Consider the following 20,341-nt stretch of genomic DNA (forward strand, 5'->3'; position numbering starts at 1 on the left):
TGTAACCCTCACACTAAAACCACATTTTGAGTCTCAAACATGCCTCCAAACTCGTTGGCGACGGGCATTTTGTCCCCATAAGTGACTCTTGGTCCCCACAGGTGTAGTAGCATGACAACTTCTGTCCTCACAAAGATGTCTGAACATGTAACCACACATAAAAAACCACCCTTAAAGCGTACTGAACGTCCACTCAGATTTATGAACTAAATAAGCCTTTTGTATAACTTTTGCACATTTGTGAAGCAGCTTACCCCCGGGTTGAGAAACAAGTTGAGGTTCTTGTGCAACAGAGCCTGATTCTCTTGGTTCCCCATACAGAACTTCTGCAGGAACAGGTGAGTATACTTGATGATCTCCTGCATCTTCACATCATTCTGCACACACACAGAGACAAACACGATGGTTAGTCTTGGTTGAGCTGAACTCTCCTCTCAAATCTGGCTACAGCCAGACTATTTGAATATATACATATATTTTAATCGAACGAAAGAAATCCACGAACACCAGGGGCAAAAGTTAACCACAATAAATATGAATGGCTGCTAAATAACAAATCTCAGCCTGTTTGATAAGTATTACATTATTCGAACTACTCCACAGTTCAAAATGAAAAGAAGACTGGAAAAAGAAAGAACATCTGTAATAAGTTATTGATGAAAAACTCCACTGTGAGATTTCAATGTCATTTAAAATAAGGCTGCATGGCTTCAAGTGCAGCACTATTTGAATTGACCTGCTTAAGCCTGCTAAGGTGCTTTTAATTTGGGGTGTCCTGTCTTACCTTGTCGTAGGAGACCTGCAGCAGGTCCAGCATCACTTTATGAGCACCCATGTTTTTTAGCAGCCTCTGCTGCTTCTTCCAAACTCCGCTGCTGCACATCTTATTCAACCTCTCCAGGATCTGCAGGGGGGAGGGGCGAGATGGCAAACAGTGGAGTCATGTGCAGTTAGACAGATGATGGTCAGTTTAACTTTTATTGGTTGAAATACTTCATTTCATTTTAGTTTTCTAGTGTCAATGTCAGTTTGCTTTTATGAGCATTATTTTCATGGGTGAAACAGATATCAGAGTGCAAGGACACCCTTCATTTTTTATATTTCGTTAGTAAAAGGGGAAATAGGTGCACTGTTTTATTGAAATATGTGCAAATATATGTGAAAATACAGCATACAACAAGCTTGAAAGTCAGTATTTGATATCACCACCTTCATTCTTCAACACAGCCTGAATACAACAACAACAAAGTAGTCTTCAGGAATAATTCTTAGGCTTGTTGGAAGGACATCTGAAGCTCTTCTTCGGATGTTGGCTGCTTTTTTGTTCCGTTCTTCGTCCCACACGGCTTCAATAATGTTGAGGTCCAGGCTCCAGGGGGGTGGGGGTGTCAATCCATTGTGGTATGCTTTTACTGCACTGGCACTGTGTTTATACTTTACAATTGATTCTTTGCTAAGCTGTCTGCTATGTGGAGACACAACACAGGTTTATCTCTTGAGTTAGGTGTCTCTTTTATCCTTGAATGATTCTTAGGTTAGCATTGAGCTTAAACAATAAGCACTAGGTTTATATCTGGGACTCTCCACCATTTGACCTTAGAACTGAAGAAGCTTCTCGGATGAGAGGTGAAACGTCTTCAAGCAACTTAAAGAAGTCCAGACGCTTTTCTTTGCAAGCTCCTTTGAAACAATAAGCACTGAAAAAATTCCAAGTCTGGCTCCATGAAAATAAAATATAATGAGGTTTGGCTGAAGACTGTTGCACGGTACTGTAGAGCCTGCAATTATATTTTTGTACATTTTTTCTAAGCTCTAAGTATCCCACTGTGTATTTTAGCTTGGTTTTAATTAACGATAGTATCTCTGATGGGCTGCATATGCTAAGAAATGAATTTAATTTGCATTTTTAGCAATTAAAGTTTTCCCCCAAAGAAAGTATGCACTGTGTAAAAAAGTCTTTCATAAAGCCATTCCACATTTAGGAAAAAAAGATTTCTTTACACACTAAAAATGTTAAGATAAAATACATTACGTAACACACACAATGTAACACATTCATTACTTTTAAACAATGTCTGTAGAATTATCTTTAGAACAACTAGAGTAGGTGCCGCGTTGGGCTCAGGGCTTTTTCACACATTATCTAAGTGATAAGACATTTTTTCATTTCTGAAAATGCTGAAATGAATCTTATTTGTGAATAAAACGCATGTTTATTCATTCATTGTTTCCCGAGCGTTTAATTTAAAGACATACTTGGATAATACTGCCAGTTTTCCCCAAGACTCAATTATGGGCCCATTACTATTTCTTTAAATATACTGTGTTTTCAAAAATGTGTGTGTTTTATTTTCAGGTGGCGCAGGTGCGTAGATCATGTTTAAGCTATATTAAAATCTATAACCTTGAATTTTTAAAAACTTTTGACTTGTAGAAACTAAGCACATCTACAAATGAGTCTTACTCACAAAAAAGCCAACTGATGTTATTTCAGTTTACTTTAGTTCATTTAATTAATAAAATATTAAGTGAATCATCAGATTAGCATTTTGTGATTTTGTAGACATAAAACAAATAATGAATCACATAAATATTGATTATTAATGACGTTCCAATGTGGAAAGAGTGTGATTCATTGACAAAGGTCGTGATTAGAAACCTAATCTCTTTCAAAACACTGAAGAAATACAAGATAATTTGAAGTCATAGTGGCAACAACCGAACATTTGGAAGCTAAAATTTACCAGAGCAGAAGGAAGGTTTTGATTGGTTGAATTTGGAATATAATTTTATACCAAATAAGGACTTAAATCTATCCTTTAATTTTCATCTTCGTTTCCATTTGTGACATTCTGCAGGTGTTGTTCACCAGAGAAACTAGTAGGAGAGAATAATGATGGAATTATCCTGAGCAGAGAAAAACCACCATTGCTGGAGAGATAAGAGGTAAGATCACCACGTGCAGGACGTTTTCAACAGAGATACATCACAGCTGTGCCCTTGTTGATTAGTTAATAGATGATTTTTTGGAAGAACGTTCCAGAAAACCCAACAGACAGAGACAAATCAAAAAGAAAAACTGATCACGTGTTGTAGAAACATTATCGAACGGGCGCTCTCACCTCTTTGACTTTCTGGTAGTTCTCGTTACCCTCCTTCACTTTCTCCTTCTTGGGTGTTGCCTCTTGTGATGCCCCCTGCAGGATGCAGAGGGTCAGACAGCATATGCAGTTCTCTCCGAGTATGGCACCACACTCATTGTGTCCTCGCTGAGGACTTTACACTACATTTCTGATCCTAGTCAATATTCAGATTCACTTGTTAACCTCAACATTTACCAGCTCACTAGCAAACTAGCTTGGTTAGTGTTAGGTTTTGTTTTAGCCACATGCTAAAAAGGCAAACTTCAAGAAGATATTATATTCCAAATAAAGTCTCATATTGCAGCCGTTTCCCTTATAATCGTTTTGATTTGGGTGCTCCAAATAGCCACAAATCGCATTAAAAGAAAGGCGTGGATGTTAACCTAACCCCAATCCTAATCCTAATCCTAGATGGGTTACCAGAGGTTAAGGAGCAAATATATCACTAAACAGACATGGGTAGCAGGGTAGAATAAGTGTGTGGGCGGATGTAATGTCTGCAAACACACCAGCACATCTAGTTTCTCCAGGAAGTAGCGTACTGGAGGCTTGCACCAGTATCGGATGCCAAAAACAAACAGTTTGCGTACTGCAAACTGTTTATTGTTTATTCCAATATTTCTTAAAACGTTGCCATCTCTTCTGTAAGGTTACTGGTTTTTAAACTATTTTAAACTCCTAGAACTTTTGAACAGCACCCAAATTGGCAGGTTTAGAAGTTCCCTCGCTGGATGAAGCTCTTTCTTTACATTAAATGTTTTATTACAAAAACAACTTCTCATGTTAATGCGATTGGTTGTTTTCATTATCAAGCTAACATTTGAACAAAGCACGACTAGCTGGTTGGGTTTTTTTTAACATGCAGTGTGAGTGTATAAGATGTATGACAACAAGAAACTAGTTCTAGAAAAACATTTGAGAAACAATGTTTCTGCATTTCAAAGTATAAACAACAAGAAAGAAAGAATAAGGAGAGATGCCATGCAGTGAAAGTGCCATGCCACACATAAACCCACTACCTTATATCCACATGATACACCAGGAAGCCCAACACCAACAGGAAGTGAGTTTAAAAACCAAGATGCAAAAGTTCAAAAGATATTTTTATTTGTTTTTGTTTAGTACTTTAGTTTTATTAGTAGTATTTCGATTTTTAATAACATGTTGTTAATGTGTTGTTTTAAATAGTGACTGAATGGGGTAGTTGGCTAGTTAGTCAGTGGTTAATAAATTGGTTAGTTGTTATATTGACAAAAGCTTATGATGTCAATCAGCCACCTAGACACAAAGATCCTGTTGGTTCTGAAAAAAATTGAAATCTTAAAAGCAGTTTAGAGAACATACAAAACAAAGTAACCCTGACTTCAGCTAGCCTTTAAAAAGCCTTTAAAACAGCCTCTAAACCCAGACTTACTCTGGGATTCTCCTCTCAGCCAGCTCAGTACATATGTACTGTTATTATTTAGATATGGGAAGGTTTGAGCCAGTATTATAGACAGATATAGAAGATAATATTTATGAAGAAAAATGGCCTTAGCTCCTCGGCATGAATACTTAGACAAAAACCGACCTCTTGGTATTTTAAAACTAACTCTGTTAAAATAAAACCTCATAATTTCCTATTTCATGAATTTGATTATAATTGGTTTATTGGTCATATAGTCAATTAAAAATTATGACCACTGAATTAAAAGATACTGGCAGCACTATCCTACATCACCTTGTTCTCAGCTTATCACATTCACAAGATTTTCAGAAGACTTGACCTCTGACCCTGATGTTCGAACTCATCTGAGATTTTTCAGTTTGAAAGTCCTGCGTCGCTTTGCTCTTGAGGATGCTGGTTAACAATGAATGACTGCTTGGTCATCAAGTCTGCAGCTGTCTGTGTTTGTGTCCACAGCATACTACAATCAAAGACTAATACTCTCACCAGCTGAGCTCTGCAGGCTTTGTATTACACGTCTGCATAAGACCTAACTTACGTACATTTAAAACCTTTGATTTGAAAAGTTTCTTCATAATTTCTCATCGTGGGCTCCTGCATTCTCAAAGCTTTAGCTTTCACACACTCAGTAGTATCACAATACAATTTAAAAATGTTTTATTTAAACAGGGGGAAAAATCCACAGAGATTAGAAAATCTCTTTTGCAAGGATGCCCTTATCTTATTCTTATCTCATTAGTCCTTACCTCTGTTTTTTCCTTCTTGTCTTTCTTGTCCTTCTTCCCGTCTCCTCCTCCCGAGCTTTTCTTCTCCACCCACAGTTCAGATTTCTCCACCAATGTCCTGAGGCGATCCAGATCTGCCTTAATCAGCTTGTAGTTCTCCACATCCTGAGCGGAGATCAGCAACTGGACCTGCAGTCACAACTTGGAGGATTAACATGAATATTCTGCAATATTTTTCATGTTCTGAGTTCCCACAGAGGACTGTAGCAGAAAGCCTGGGTTAGCAAAGAAAGCACCGTTATGTTTGAGGTTTTATTAAACTAGCTAACGCAAAGAAAGCCTGGATATACTGAACTTACTTCGCACTACACCCCTCAGGGCCACAGATCTCCAGGAAGATTTGAAAAATTCAGTCAATACAAAAAAATAGACCATTTGAAGGTAATTCTGAGGAGTTTAATGAAGAATTGCTGGTCTTAGCTAGTGTTGTGTACACTGATTCTCATGACTGTACTTCTGCTTTTTATTACATTCCCTTCTGAATGACAGTAAAGCATTTTAAGGGGTCAGCATTTTGTTTAAGAGATACTTGTTTTGTGCTTATTTATGTAGATTTTGCATGTCTGTGTGCACCTGTTTAAAAGTATGTAACATTTCCTGTCGCTGGCTGAAGTGTCTGAAAAGCAGCTGCAGGGCTGCAGACACCAGAGGAGCGTAGTCATGCATTGTGAGGTGAATCAACACCCGCAGGAACATGCGACCACCTTCATCGTCCACCTCCAGGATACTGTTCCCTTTTCTGCACACAAACACACAAAGTACTTAAGATGTGTGTATGTTGTATTAATAAAACCTGTGCATGCATGCATGTCCAGCGATACATACCCAACTCCAAACATGGCCTCTGCCTGCTCTCCAATGAACTGCAGGTTGATGGTGGCTGAGTGGGGACAAAAAGGCAGATGTTAATAAACAACAGAACTGAAATTAATTATTCATGGTTTCACACCAAGTTGCTCATACGGTTCACTCTAAATGTTACCCATTACTGTGCAAAAGTCTTGAGCCAACCCTCATTTCTTGATGCTCTGCTAGGAAGATGGACAACATGTGCAAGCATAGATAGAAATACAAACAGTATGGATCATTCTAATAAGCTTGAAAGTCAATATTTAATATGACTAGATTTATTCTTCAACACAACCTGAACTCCCAAATTCCTTTAATTATTCTTTAGCAATAATTTCCAGTTTTCTTGAACAGTCCAAACCTCCTCTTTGGATTGGTTAGCTTGTTCTGTTCTCTTTCAAGATGATCCCACACTGCTTCACATTGTGGAAATCTTTCAATCTAAGTTCTGTTTATCTGGACGCTGCATGAACAATGGGGTGTGAGTCATTAATATGCAAATTGTCTTGACCATTGATCAAAGACCGCTGATCGATGGTCATGAGTACCAGAGAGTTGGGGAATGGCTGCAATCACAGCATTGTAAGATGGTGAAAGATGTCCCCTTTAGCCCCCTCCTCGATTCAGAGATGCTTTCCCATTTACGTGAAAAGTGTCCTTCCAGTGGTGCTAGTTTCAGTCATGTGCAAATGTGCTGTTTATAAGGTTGGAAACCTGCAGTCAGCTGAGACTAAAGGAAATCACCTGGATGAGTAACGAAACTGAAAACGCTACGTCCAGATGAACACAAACCTTTTGGGATTTACTTACCTGGATGAGCATGCATCAAGACATTCCAATCTAAGTCGTGCACCAACTATTAAGAAATAGGGTTAAAGACTTTTGCGCAGTAATTTGTGTTATAATAATAAAATGACATGTCAACTGGTGAAGAAATGTGGCATGTGCTCTCTGTAGGTCCTTCTTTGCCTCTAATATGAGCTTATCTATGCACTACCTGCCATGTCCATGTTAACCGGCACATCTGAGGCATAGGGAGACAAGTAACACAAGCACCTTAAGAAAAACTGCAGGGTGGATATTCAGGTAGACAACACGCAAAAGTTTTTCTAAAATCTGTGTAAATTTATCCCATCTCATTAAAGGTTTGTTAAATATTCAATTATTCGATTTATCATATTTTAATGGGACCTGTCATACCTCTTTCATATACACATTTTTACTTCTGGATCCTAGCAGAACAACCTCACAGTTTATGTCATTACCTGGACCCAGCATTTTGAGTTTCTTGTGTTCTAGTAATATTTTGGATTATGTTTTATGTTCAGGTTCATTTATAGTCTTAGTTGTGAGTTTCTTTTATTCCGTGTTTAGATTCTCGATTATTAGATTCCCTCTTGTGTCTTTGCCCTCTGTGTCTCTCGCGGTGCGTCTGTGTGTATATATGTTGTGAGCCCTCGCGTCTTGTTTCCCTCCTTGTGTTCCACTCTGTGTTTCTCCAGCCCCTCGTGTCTCCTCTCTGCCCCCCCGCTCGTCTGCCTTTCCTCCACTCCGCTGTCAAACACGTCTCAGTCTTGTGTTTCTCCATTTACTGTTTTACTGTGAAGGTCTCGTGTTTCCATGTTCGGTGTGTCCTGTTTTGCTTCCCCTGTGGCGTCATGTTAATTCGTGTCAGCTGCGTTCCCTGAGTGTTCTCACTTTCCTCGTTATCTTTCTGTGTATATCAGCGTCTCCCTCGTACCAAGCTGTGTGTTCTGATCCTAATTTCGTTTTCTCTATTGACTTGTTTCAGCAAAAAAGCTGGATTTTGTGTTAAAGTCCTGTCTAAGAGTCTGGGTCCAATCCTGCCTGCCACACACAGTTCATGACAGTTTAAAACGAATAAAAATCTATATTTATCTTATAGTTGGCCTTGGTGCAGCCCTGGCTGTACTACTATTAAGCAAAGAAAACTTTTGAGGAAGGAAAAAAGGGAAAAGCTGTGCAGCTTATGACTCACAGTGAACAGTAGTGCAAGTAATGACCTCATTACTTGAAGAGTTGTCCATGAAAAAATCCACCAATATAACAGTATATGGATTTCAGAAAATAAGGAAAAACATAACAGGTCCCAGATTATTTGAATTGTGTTTTTAGGTATTTAGATAAATATTGGAAACTAATTCTTCCCTCAGGGAAGTGCTACAGGTGCATCAGCACAAAGACTGACAAACTCAAGAATAATTTATTCCCAAAAACCATAACCACACTGAACTCACACATGCACTGAAAACACAGTTCCACCCCCCAATCCAAGCACTTCCCCCCATAAACAGAACACACATCATCACTGTGCAATACCTAATTTACGAGCAATAAACTACACTGTAAATATATGTCACTATTTGTATTCCTGACTTGCATATTTGTACATTGTATATTTTTGAATACTGTTCAAATGTATATAGTGCTGCAGAACTGTGCACTTTACCCCCTTTCTTGTCTTTTCCCACATGTATGCACATGCATGCATATAGAAGCAGAAGACAACTTTTTATATATAGTTTATGTATGTTAGAGTTAAAATGAATTGAATGAGTTTATTTCCACCAGCTGTGTTTCTACCTGCATGCTCCATATTAGTGGTAGCGTCAGCGTCAGCCATGGGATAAACGTCCACAAACTCCTTCTTAAATACAGACAGGAGGAAGGAGAGGCGATAGTCCAGACGGACATTCAGGATGAACTGATGAAAAGAAAAGTGGAATTCACTTACAATAACATAATTTTACATATAGGGTTTGAATGTCATTCTTATAACTTTTCTTACAAACTAAAGGCATTTTGTGAGCAGGCCCTTTTGCTAAACACTGGTTGGGCAATGTTGTCTAATCGATATCTAATAAACTTCATTTTAAATATTGTACCGCATAGGATGGCTGTACCTAAAAACAAAAAAGTGGCCACTGAGTGTAAAATGTGTTAAAATTATTGTATATTACCTGTAATATCTCCAGTATCTTCAGCTTAGTATCCATCACTGTCAGGTCCATGTTGTCGAGACTATCTTTACTGGCTCTTTGTCCTTCAAGCACAAGCGCTGGCCCCATTCCTGCCCCTCTGGAAACCGCACCTCCGAATATGGACTGTTTCCTGTTGAGGACCATGGTCGACATCATCTGACCCATCCCGTGTATAGAGCGCTTCACGTTCTTGCCTTAACAGAGAGAAGAAAAAAAGCATGTCAGTGTAATTAACCCGACAATATTCGAAATAAAGTCAATAACAGTTATACATGGGCACAAAAAGACCTCTTGGAACGAGTCCAAGAATGCTGTTGCTGGACGGTCCAGCAATATAACCAGACATAAACAAGTAGAAAACAGCACAAAAAGAAAGGTGAAAATAACTGAAAAGAATCAATAAACAATAAAGACAAATGAAAAAATGCTTGAAACAGAGAATGAGCTGAACTTGATAAACAAATCAGCCATGTTTGGTTAAAAAAAGCTGGAAATACAGATCAAATGACCAGAATATACAAATGCAGATGAGAGAGAGAGCAAAAGAGATTTACTGCAATTCCCATAAATTCATAAATAAAAAGAAAAGACCTTTTCTTCATAAGGGAAGGAACAATTGAGCTTTAGTGATCTTTAACATTATAATAGATGAATAAGTTATCAAGGTATCAAAGATAAATGTTTGTTTTTGTTTGTTCCATTTGACTTTTAATGGACTTTCATTGGACTAAATAGAACAAGCGCATTCAGAGATCGGTGCGAACTTGACCTTGAACTGATTTTCACAACAATTAGAGTTTGGGCTCTTGCTAGTATCTACTATCACACAAAATCTGAAGATGATATCTTAAAATTGTGGAATCTAAACTGCTCAAACAGGCATACAAAGAAACAGGGCCCGTTACATTCTCCTAGTTCTTTTAAATAGAACTAATAAAAATAAGTAAGTAATTGAAGATAAAAACTAAAGTTAAACTTGGCAGCAAACCTGATGTTGTTAAACAAGTTGTTGTTAAACAATTGAATGTCTTAGCTTGTTATGGTATTTTAAGTCACCTGATGCATCATCATTGAATACGAGACCAGCGTGTCCTGGATTGAGTCTGCAGTCAATGATGCCCAGCAGGGTCCTTGTGAGTCTGAGCAACTCAAAAAAACTGTAGAAGCCAAAGTAGATCAAATGTCTGGCCAAACTCACCACCTGAAGGAAGAAGGGAAATGGAAGAAGTAATAACAGACAGTAGTAGTAGAACGTTTTAGTGAAGTTGTAAGACTAGGGAGTAGAACCAGACCTCATATGTGAGCTTGTTTTTCTCCTCGTCATGGAATGGCATGTCATCATTAAGGACGTTGTTAAGATACTCCTCCATGAAGGCCATAGTACTGGAAAACCGGTTCTTCTTGTTGTCCCTGCTGTCGTCCATGTTAGAGTCATAACTAATGATGAAAAAAGAGAAACACCACAATCTTTGTAATAATGTTTTGAGCAAAAAGATCTGTTGTGAAAAAAGCAAGGCCCCAGAATACTTACGTAAGATGAAAAGTATTACATTGAATTGAAGGACCCATGCAGATTCAATCTCATGACAGTGTTGGAAAAGTGTCAGGAAAGTCTTTATGACAATACTCAACTTTAAATAAGTGGTTCATGATCCTGTCTAAAATATGTGTAGCCAAGAAAGAGGCACATATGTGGTATCCCTCTTTGTGTTGCACCTGCGGATTCCCTCTCACTTACTGTCAGGACGTTCCACAATCTTCTCGACAATTTGTGCCACGTAGTAAACCAGCTATTACTACTGGACACATTACCTGTACTGGGATAAAGATGACTGTCAAGACTGTTGGAGTTCTTCAATGAACCCACGAGACCATTTAGAAGACGCTTATAAAGAGTGTCCCCTCCTAGGTGCATTTCATTGAAATGGTGGTAAAGCTGACTTGTGTCTTCAGCCTAGCTCACTGGCCACGCTGTGCTCTCCAAGTTACAAAACGAAGATGCACGATGAAACGTCTGAAGCTCCTCCAACTGAGTTATCCCGGCCATGGCCAGAAATGTCTAGGCCAAATCCACAGGCCAAAAACCATATTTGTGTGTAAACTACATGCCAGTGTTGGAACACTGTCCAAACGCCATTCAGATAATAAATAAGAGGATCGTTTTCACCTTTTCTGAAAGCAAGGAATTTGTGACATTAGCATGTCAATACGCTGCAATGTGAAGGAGCCTACTCTTGTGTGCTGTGTCACCTCAGCAATGGAATGAAAGCTGGCTTTTGGATACACTACAAATTGTCAGGTAGGAACTCTGGAACTGATGACCAAGACCATGGTTTACGCAAAGTCTCAACCAAATGTTAAGAGGCGTGCTTCCCTGGGGTGCAAACAGACACAACGCCTGAACAGGGACTTGAACCCTGGACCCTCAGATTAAAAGTCTGATGCTCTACCGACTGAGCTATCCAGGCTCTGCCAGGTTCTTCAACGGTGACGCTAAAGCCTGAGCACAAGGGCTTCAAAAAGGTCTGTTTCAAATGGCGTCACAACTACTCTACTCAACACCTTTCAAAAGTGAAGTAGCATAATCATTATCAACCTTTCTGAAAACAAAGGGTCACAAAGGTTTCAAAGTAGGAGATGAAGCCAACTACGTATCCAAACAAACCTCCTTCCAAGCCAAAGACTAGAAAATATGGTGAAACGTATGTTTCCTTTGGCTTCACCTGAACAAGTGCCAAGGTAGGTCTCTGCAATAGAATCAGTTTTCCTTATGCAGGGAGTACGCTCTGGGCTCTCCAAATCACGGAGAAACAGGATCCCACATTTTGAATTTTTAAAACACTTCTTGTAATAACTAACTACTCCTGACATTTTGGAGATGTTAGCTATTCATACAGTAAAGTTACAGCGGAATACAAATAGTATCAGGCTGACCCTACGTAACTTGTTCCCCTGGTTCAAATCACAGACCAACAGTATGCCACAGTTGTCAATGCTTTTAAACCCATTTTGCATAGAGAGGCATTTTTGAAAAATGTAATAGCAATGTTGAATATTATTACACAGGAAAAACAACAACATACTTCATACCATGTACATTATAACATAATAGACCCATTTCTGTAATATACTCACATATCTATACTATTGCTAATATATATTGTAATATATCTATATCACTAAAGCATTCTGGATGGATGCAAACTGCATTGCGTTGCCCTGTACCTGTGCATGTGCAATGACAATAAAGTTGAATTCTATTCTAATTCTATTCTATTCTAACTACACATAAAATAAGTACATCTTGACGCCTCTGCCTTTCCAAATGGAGAGACAGTAACTACGTGTGTGTATGCAAGCGTAAGTGTAAAAACTGAGGATAGTAAGATTAACAGGATTTTGTCATTGTAAAAATTCATCTCATGTAAACAATAACGTGGCCACAGCGTGACGTGAACAAAGGCACATACCTCTGACGTTGCGTGACGAACTCTGTATTCCTCGTCCACACGTAAACGCAAAAACTGCGTTTTAAAAAATCTCTGTTTTCGGTGATTTGAAACGCCGTTTACGTGTGAACAAAAGCCCCAAATGCACAGAAACAGCTGTGTTTTTAAAAATACCTGTGTAGGTGTGGACGTAGCGTAAAAGAGTTAGTAGTTTCTTTTATTACTACCAGTAATTTGTTGCAGTTCACTTTTACTCGTTTAATTGTTTAAACCGCGATGGAGTTTGAAAACAAAATATGGGGGTGTGTGGTTGGAGGACATGTTTGTGCGGGTGGGGGTGGGGGGTGCTGCTTTAGGTTTAAACCGCATGTTATAAAAACTATAATTTCCTCAACAGTGTTTTGTATTTTTGTTCCCTTCCTCTTTTTGAGTCAGAGTGAATCAAAGCACAAAGCTGCCACAAGACAGCCCTATCACAACTTCTCCAGAAACATTTTACTGCTTTACTAAAATCGTCTTACTCTTTGATGGTGATGGAGGTTGGAATCTCAGTCCAGAGCCGGGCGAATTTGACAGGAGTCACCAGTTCCTGAGGGTCTCGGTCTACGTGAGCATGGAGCATGAGGCGGCAGAAGGATGCCCGGAGGTCAAAGGGAAGAGTCTCATCCATCATGCACAGGAAGATCAGCTCCACATCCAGCTGTTTGGAGATCTCATCTATTGCAAGATACTGACGGTCCAAACACATACGGGCAAACAGCTTCAGCTGATACCTAAGGAAGTCCACAGAGGCAGGCTCTATCAGCTTTGCTTCTTTTCATCGTATTCTTGGATCACTTTGCAAAAGTCTGTTGGATTTTTATGAGATTTGAAGTGAATGGCTGTTTTTGTTTGGCTGTACCTATAGTAAGTGAGGACGTTCTCATCATGAGCATTTCCTTGTCTTGCCTCCTGAGCCAGCTGTCTGATGCTTTTCTCCTGTTTCTCATTAGCTTTGTCTGTCCACATCAGCCACACCTGCAGGAAGAGTAGAACAGACATTTTCGTAACACCATCCATCTAAAAAGTAAGAACATGACTGCAGCAAAGACCAAAATCATTTGGTCATCATTAATTGTTTAGTCTTCTTCAAATGTAATGAACCTTTCACCGAGACATGAAAGGGAGTGATTTGTTTAGATATGAGATGTTTGCCCATTACACCATTTTCTAGAAATACTACTACCTAGTCACATGTGGTGTTGCTATCAGACAGTAAGTATATTGTATTCAGTCCACAATGTGGAAAAAATAAATTAATTTTGTAATTGTTGTAACTTTTGGTGTGAACTTTTTTAACCAATCAGTATTCTAGATATACACAACAGCCTACTGAAGTTTTGAAAATCAAAGTTTTCTGTGTCTTGGGAAACAGGATTTTGAATTGGTTCAATGTATTGTGGTAATGACCACAAAAGATGGACAAAGTTTCCATTTCTGATACATAAAGCCATTCCAGAAGTGCCCTGCATTATTTCTCATAACCAGTAGGCAGTGACTATGGTTCTAGTTGCAAAAACACGTCCCACTATACATAAGTCTAAAGAAAAAATGTTCACTTGGTCTACGACCTAAGTAATTAGTGTTATTCTCTTTTTTTGGATTTTATATTTGTCACTAGTTCTTACTGAATTACTAAATGAAATTGACTTTGAAAATGACGGTCCCCTTTAATTTAGTAAAGGATGATAAAGCACCAAAATGGTTGCAGTGAAAACACTCAGCTTGTGACTTCACTAACAAATGGGTGGCGCAAACAAGACTACATCCGTCTTTTATATCTATGGTAACGATTTACAAATATACAGACAAACATACCTCATCCTCATCTCCAAAGTCATCCATTGCCATGTAGTCTCCTTGAACACCACCAGAGGGCGCCTCCTTTGGAACACGACGCCTGGAACGTAGATCACGGTAAACAATTAGACTAAAAGTTATAGTTTTCTCTCTCTCTCTCTAGATATAGATATATGTGTGTATATATAGACATGTAGGTAGATAGATATGTAAAGACCAATTACACACACTCTTTAATTTTTACTCTTTGTTTGTTGGTGGGGTGCAAACTGAAAAAGCTCATTCTCCCAAACTAAACTAAGTTTTACTGCAGTGCCCACAGGGTAAGGTAAAGTGAGATGGGTAAAGCCATCTTTATTCCCTCCCGCCTCACTCTGTCTTAATGAGGATGTCCTGGTTTTTGGGGTCCAGGACACATTTACAGATGAGCTCCTGTGTGACGGGGATGGCCACGTTGTTGGACACACACAGGTCTGACAGGTAGTCCAAAAACCTGCAAAGTCCAGGAAACACCAAGTAGTAAAACAGAATATAACAGAATAGCACTTTATTACCACTTTCAAAAGTAAAAGCTATAACTTTGGACTATATCACTGCTTGGATTTGCCCAAAAAATGCAAACATCCTTATCAAAGGCAGACTGCAGGAATTTGAGGATTTTGACTTCTGCAGGAAATAAGCAATAGAAAATTTTGCCACCGTCCTTATTAGAAAGTCAGAAACCACTGCTGCCTTGGTGTTAGCAATTTTAATCGCTTCACGCAGCTTGTGTCTTTGGATTGAAGATTCAAAATCCTGGAGTCTAATCTGCACTTGGCATGTACTCGGGATTGTTACTGTCTCCGTGCGTACCTGGGTTCTCGGTTCTTGCGGACCAGACTGACAAAAGTCTCCACCTCGGTCTTGGTGATGTGTTTCTCCAGCAGTTTGCGGTTATTGTGCAGCAGGGCAGTGATGGTGTCCTCAGCCAGGATGTCGTACCCAATCTGACTCTGCATCACACCGAACTGCTTCGCTATATACTCCTGGAGAGGGGTGAATTTTGAGTCTCTGTGATCACTGTTATCTTCAGCTGTTCTACCATTAAGAGCTTTATCAGGCATCAAAGTTGTGTCATTTTTAGCATTTAGTAGCTGGTTTGTCGTTCTGCTTTCACAAAATGATTGAAAATAAGAGCTTTTGGCTTAACAAAGAAAACAGCGGGACAGCTCCAAACTCGTAAAAGTCTCAACTTTATAAAGCTTATAAAGATTTGAAACAATAAAAACTAGTTTGAATGTCATCGTCCCCTCACCTGGTTCTTGCGATAGTCATCCTGAGAGTGCCGGAGGACTCTGTAGCTGAGTCTGAGCATGTACTGGTAGGGAGCATTCTTCTGGTCGGCCAGCTCCTCCAGGCACAGCAGAGGACCTTCCCCTCCTGGCCGGTCCTTAAAGGGGGCCTTCAGGATGCCGAAGATCTGATCAAAACACACAAGCACACACTTTCAGAGAGCTGGAAGTCCTTGAGGACATGGTGCTTGTATTATCTGATGTTGCACTCAGAAGGAGTCAGAGGACACTGGTTCAAGAGTTGGCACAGGTTCCAAACCAGCCCTTGTACAATTTTACTGGAAAAGGTGTGTGAGTACTTTTAGGATCAGACCTGTTTGAGGATGTTCTGTTCTCTCATGAGCTTTTGTCTCTCTCGGTTAGGTTTGGTCATCACTACATCCAGGACAGGCTGCCCGCTGTTAATGACGTCAGCCACAAAGAAAACCACATCTTCCAGCAGCTTGATGGCATACCTGACCAACAGAAACACCAGAAAGCATTAACTCCTCCTGAGTGCCAACAAAGAAAGTAAACTTTCTTTTCAACGTGGCTCATTACTTGCGGTCGTTCTGACTGATGAAGCCCTGGCTGAACTGGTCCACCACAGTGCTCAGCATGGCGCTGGCATCATTGGCAAAGTCCAGATCTCTGATTTCCATCACAGGAACGGAAACAATAGCGAACGCTTCTTTGTCCTCTTTTGTGGGACATGTCCCCAACTGCAAAAGAACTTAAATTAATATTAAACAGACACTTCAAAGAGTAACTTCATCTTATTTCTGGTAAAAAAAATCATGCTTTTGTGCATTTTTTAATTGATGGTTTGGATGAATGGTTAATTATTCTTGACTGTTGGTTTTGAGACAATGGCTATTAGCTTAATAATGATTAAAAATAATTGATCATGTAGACTATTAACCAGGAAACAAGAGAAAACTGGTTGAACAAACTTCTTTTGTTTTGTTTGGCCACCATCTTAAAAGTCCCAAATATTCCTTTGTCAGATTTGAGAACACCAAACAATCAAGTATTTGCAGTCACTACATCATACAAATGTTTTTGTAATTGTAGTTCCTTAAATTAAATGGAAGACTAAATCAGCTAAGCACCTTTTAGCAGCAAACCTGATCAAAACTAAGACCTCACCATGAGCCTGATAGGTCGCTCCTCATCGATATCGATGGGGACGTTGGTGCTCTGGATCCAGGTGTTCGTGCAAAGATGCCTCAGGCGCACGTATGAGTTTCTAAAAGATACACAGCCCTCGGTTTTAATCCCTTCAACTTCGTTCTGAAGTCTGTGGGCTCCTCGTTAAAGAAAACTAATGTCTGTCATACAAATGCAGCTTAAGAATCATTGTCAACTATTGTCTTATATATTATTTATTCAATATATGTAGGTCAGTTTCACAAACGTTTTTAAAATTCTTTTTTAATAGTTTCCCTGTAAAAACAAATAATCTGAAATGAGAGTTCCCCATAAAAATATAACAGTTATTGGATATTTTTAGGGAAAAGTTAATGAGAACACAATAAGATATAAAGAAACAGCAGCATATAACAGCAATATAACGACAAAAACACAGATGATTTAAAAGATTTGTTTTGTTTTTTAAACGTTGAAAAGACGAGGACATAAAGCTGCAAGCTTCTCTTAAATCTTGTTTTTAATTTTCCGTTTTCTGTGAGGTACAGTGAAATCATTCTTTGTTTTAGACAAACAGTCATTGTGTATTTAGTTGAAGTGCAAAACAGATTCATTAAAATGACATTCAGTCAATTACGATTTCAAACTATTTCAAAATGTTATGACCTACATAATTAAAATGGTTTCCCAAAGCCAGACACACAACCAGTACACTCTTCAATTTCTTACCATCTGAAGCAAAAGTGGACCTCGCTCCCATAATGTCCTCTAAAGTCTTTTACTGTGAAACATCTGCAGGAAGTTAAAGGACTCGTGTGTTCCTACCGTGGTACGAAGGAGTCGGTTTTCTGCAGCGTGGTGGGGTCGAGCTCGAACAGCGAGGCGATGTCGCTGCCATGAGGCACCGCGACCAGCTTGTACTTGATCCTCTCTCCGTGGGACCGCTTGTTGCTACGGCTACCGTCCATCTACAGAAAGGTCAGAGGTCATGTATAGGATGTAAAGGGGTTAGATTACTGATCAGCGTGGACTTCATACAGAGGAGGCTGTTTCTGGCTGCATCGATCTTTGATGGACTTGAAAAACGCATCAAACTGAGGCAAAAGTGTTGAGGCACTTCCTGGAAACAATATTTCATTTTTCCTGAAACTTTTGAAATGAAAATGTCTTTGCCTTAAATACCTGAACGTAAATGTCATCAGAGAAAAGTCAGACACAAAGTGTCCCGTCTCCTGCAGAGTGTAGTTACAGCCCTTTCAAAATAAAACCTGGACACCCGCTGTGACTTACCGATGCCTTATATCTTATGTGTCATGGAAGAGACTCACCGAGGAAGACAGCTCCACATTGTCTCCTTTATAACCCGGGTTCTCCTACAACAACAACAACAACGACACAAATGAGAGGTCTTCAACAATGAATTTATTGGATAGCAGCTCTTTCCTTTCCTTCCAACAATTCATTACTTATATATTATTTATAGATAAATAATTATCAGTTAGCATCTACATCTATGAAACTGCATCTGTTGTAGCAAAACCACAGCCATAGCGTGGTGTTTGGTATTTGCTTTAACGGTCAAACTTCATTCATGGACTGCTTCTTTAGTCCACCAGCTTGATCTCATAGTTACCTCAGCAGCCAGGTAGTTTCCAGTGGCCAGGTGTTTGAAACGGTAGAGACTGTTCCAATGTCCCGCCCCTCCGCGGCATGGATCATGATGGACAACCTGTCAAACCAATCAGCACATAAAGAAAAAGTTTAACACAAGTGGAAGTTTAGAGGAAATTCTAGAGAATTTGTGTACTTGTGTGTGTTTGTTTGTGTACCTCAACCTCCCACAGGGCGTTGGAGCTGGTCGCTGATGTTGCTGACTGCCTCAGCGTGGTTCGGAGGAAAACATGGAGTTTGCTCTTGTATTCATCGCAGGTCAGAAACTTTTCCTGCTCAGCGTGAAACAAACGCACCACGTCGCCCTGACAGAGACAGGAAGATCTTAAAGGACTGAAGGACAATTTGGGATCGTCTGCAAGTCTCCTGAGCCTCTCCGGGCATTTATCGTTTATCTCTGAAACAATGTTGGTGACAAACAGCGCTCCTGCTGGCTCTTTGACTTACTGACACTAACTGTGACTCTTGGGGTGAATTTCAGCATAAAACATGCAGTCACAGAACTTTACTATGCAAAGAGTTTAAAAAGATCCCAGGACACGGCCTGGAGCTGCAAATATTCCAACAAATAAATAAAAAGTAACAATGAAACTAAAAGTAGGAAAAGGCGAAGGTGAAGACCTCCACAAAGGAACGGTAAAAAACAGGGAAAAGACTTTAAATTACTGAAGTTACTGTTCAGATGTTGTTTTAATGTCTAATTTGAATATATGCATGTGAAATTTTAAATCTATCTGTGGCACTAAACACGACTTCCTTTTAAAACACTAACTAATGTCTGTATTTCTAGCGCACTTATACTGTGTGCAGTGCTGCTTCACTCACTCCTTTGAGGACTTCCTCTCTGTGATCGTTGAACATCATGAACAGGTTGATCTTCCAGCTGGTGTTGCAGTTCACAGAGTTCACCTGCAGAGGGCGCAAACATGCTCTCGTTAGGGTGTGCAGCAGAGGCAGTGTGCATTTGTATAATCACTATAAACACGTTGATCAAATCAAAACATTTGTGTTTCTTTATGTTTATTTTAACGTTTTGTGCTTTGAATCTCTTGCTAGGCTAATACTTGTGTTATTTCTTGCCTCATATAATCACATTTATTCTCATTTCAGATTTGTTTTCACATTATTAAAATATCTATTTTGTCATGTTGCATTATATTTATTTAGTTATATGAAATTCTACCTATTTGTGCTACATTACAGGTTTATTGTGATTATTTTTACAAACTGTAACTATGGAATTTCCAGATTTTAGGATAAAACAGATCTTATCATTTTGTTTCTTTGTAGTCATTTGTGAGTCACTTTACTGTGAAATTCATTAGACTAACAGAAACCCACGGGCCACTTGAGGTACTAAACAGTCAGCAGTTTCCCCACGTGAAAAATATTTCTATATATCCAAAGAACACGCTGCTTTTCTTTCTTTTTATTGGTTTTAAACTGTTTGTTTTAAGAAATCATTAACTTTAACGTGTTAATAATTTTCCAGAAGCCTCAGTCTTATCATTCAAATAAATAACTGCAGACTCTGCTCACAGTAACAATCATATCACAGCATCCAGCAGCGACGCCATGTTTAATGAGCAATAATTAAGATAACTGAGCTTTGAGGTCTCAGTTAGAAAAGTGCTGTATAAGAATCAGTCCATTTACTATTTGTGTGTGGTGTGTAAAATGAGTAAAGTGCAAGTCAT

General features: G+C 39.1%; 1 protein-coding gene and 1 non-coding gene across 3 annotated transcripts in view; both read right to left on the reverse strand.

The window, feature by feature from the left end:
* itpr3 (inositol 1,4,5-trisphosphate receptor, type 3) overlaps positions 1–20,341 on the reverse strand; it is a 65,295-nt gene that overhangs the window by 17,481 nt on the left and 27,473 nt on the right. Inside the window, exons 8-32 of one of the 2 annotated variants that reach the window (XM_013914695.1) lie at positions 19,470–19,553; positions 18,803–18,949; positions 18,607–18,702; positions 18,302–18,346; positions 17,799–17,941; positions 16,974–17,073; positions 16,386–16,546; positions 16,159–16,300; positions 15,809–15,973; positions 15,367–15,539; positions 14,888–15,007; positions 14,533–14,614; positions 13,577–13,692; positions 13,197–13,448; positions 10,519–10,663; positions 10,283–10,427; positions 9,206–9,420; positions 8,829–8,949; positions 7,222–7,248; positions 6,201–6,255; positions 5,949–6,114; positions 5,337–5,504; positions 3,123–3,197; positions 785–904; positions 255–377 (exon numbers count right to left, since the gene is read on the reverse strand). In XM_013914695.1, the coding sequence (XP_013770149.1) occupies positions 255–377; positions 785–904; positions 3,123–3,197; positions 5,337–5,504; positions 5,949–6,114; positions 6,201–6,255; positions 7,222–7,248; positions 8,829–8,949; positions 9,206–9,420; positions 10,283–10,427; positions 10,519–10,663; positions 13,197–13,448; positions 13,577–13,692; positions 14,533–14,614; positions 14,888–15,007; positions 15,367–15,539; positions 15,809–15,973; positions 16,159–16,300; positions 16,386–16,546; positions 16,974–17,073; positions 17,799–17,941; positions 18,302–18,346; positions 18,607–18,702; positions 18,803–18,949; positions 19,470–19,553 (3,186 nt within the window). The remainder of the gene's footprint in view (positions 1–254; positions 378–784; positions 905–3,122; positions 3,198–5,336; positions 5,505–5,948; positions 6,115–6,200; positions 6,256–7,221; positions 7,249–8,828; positions 8,950–9,205; positions 9,421–10,282; positions 10,428–10,518; positions 10,664–13,196; positions 13,449–13,576; positions 13,693–14,532; positions 14,615–14,887; positions 15,008–15,366; positions 15,540–15,808; positions 15,974–16,158; positions 16,301–16,385; positions 16,547–16,973; positions 17,074–17,798; positions 17,942–18,301; positions 18,347–18,606; positions 18,703–18,802; positions 18,950–19,469; positions 19,554–20,341) is intronic. The other variant, XM_013914696.1, reaches the window with a different exon arrangement.
* Positions 11,622–11,694, reverse strand: trnak-uuu (transfer RNA lysine (anticodon UUU)). The gene has a single exon. It is a non-coding gene; the product is annotated as a tRNA-Lys (tRNA).

This window comes from Pundamilia nyererei, unplaced genomic scaffold, assembly GCF_000239375.1.
Source record: "Pundamilia nyererei isolate P.nyererei 1_Seehausen unplaced genomic scaffold, PunNye1.0 scaffold00216, whole genome shotgun sequence".
Classification (NCBI taxonomy): Eukaryota; Metazoa; Chordata; class Actinopteri; order Cichliformes; family Cichlidae; genus Pundamilia; species Pundamilia nyererei.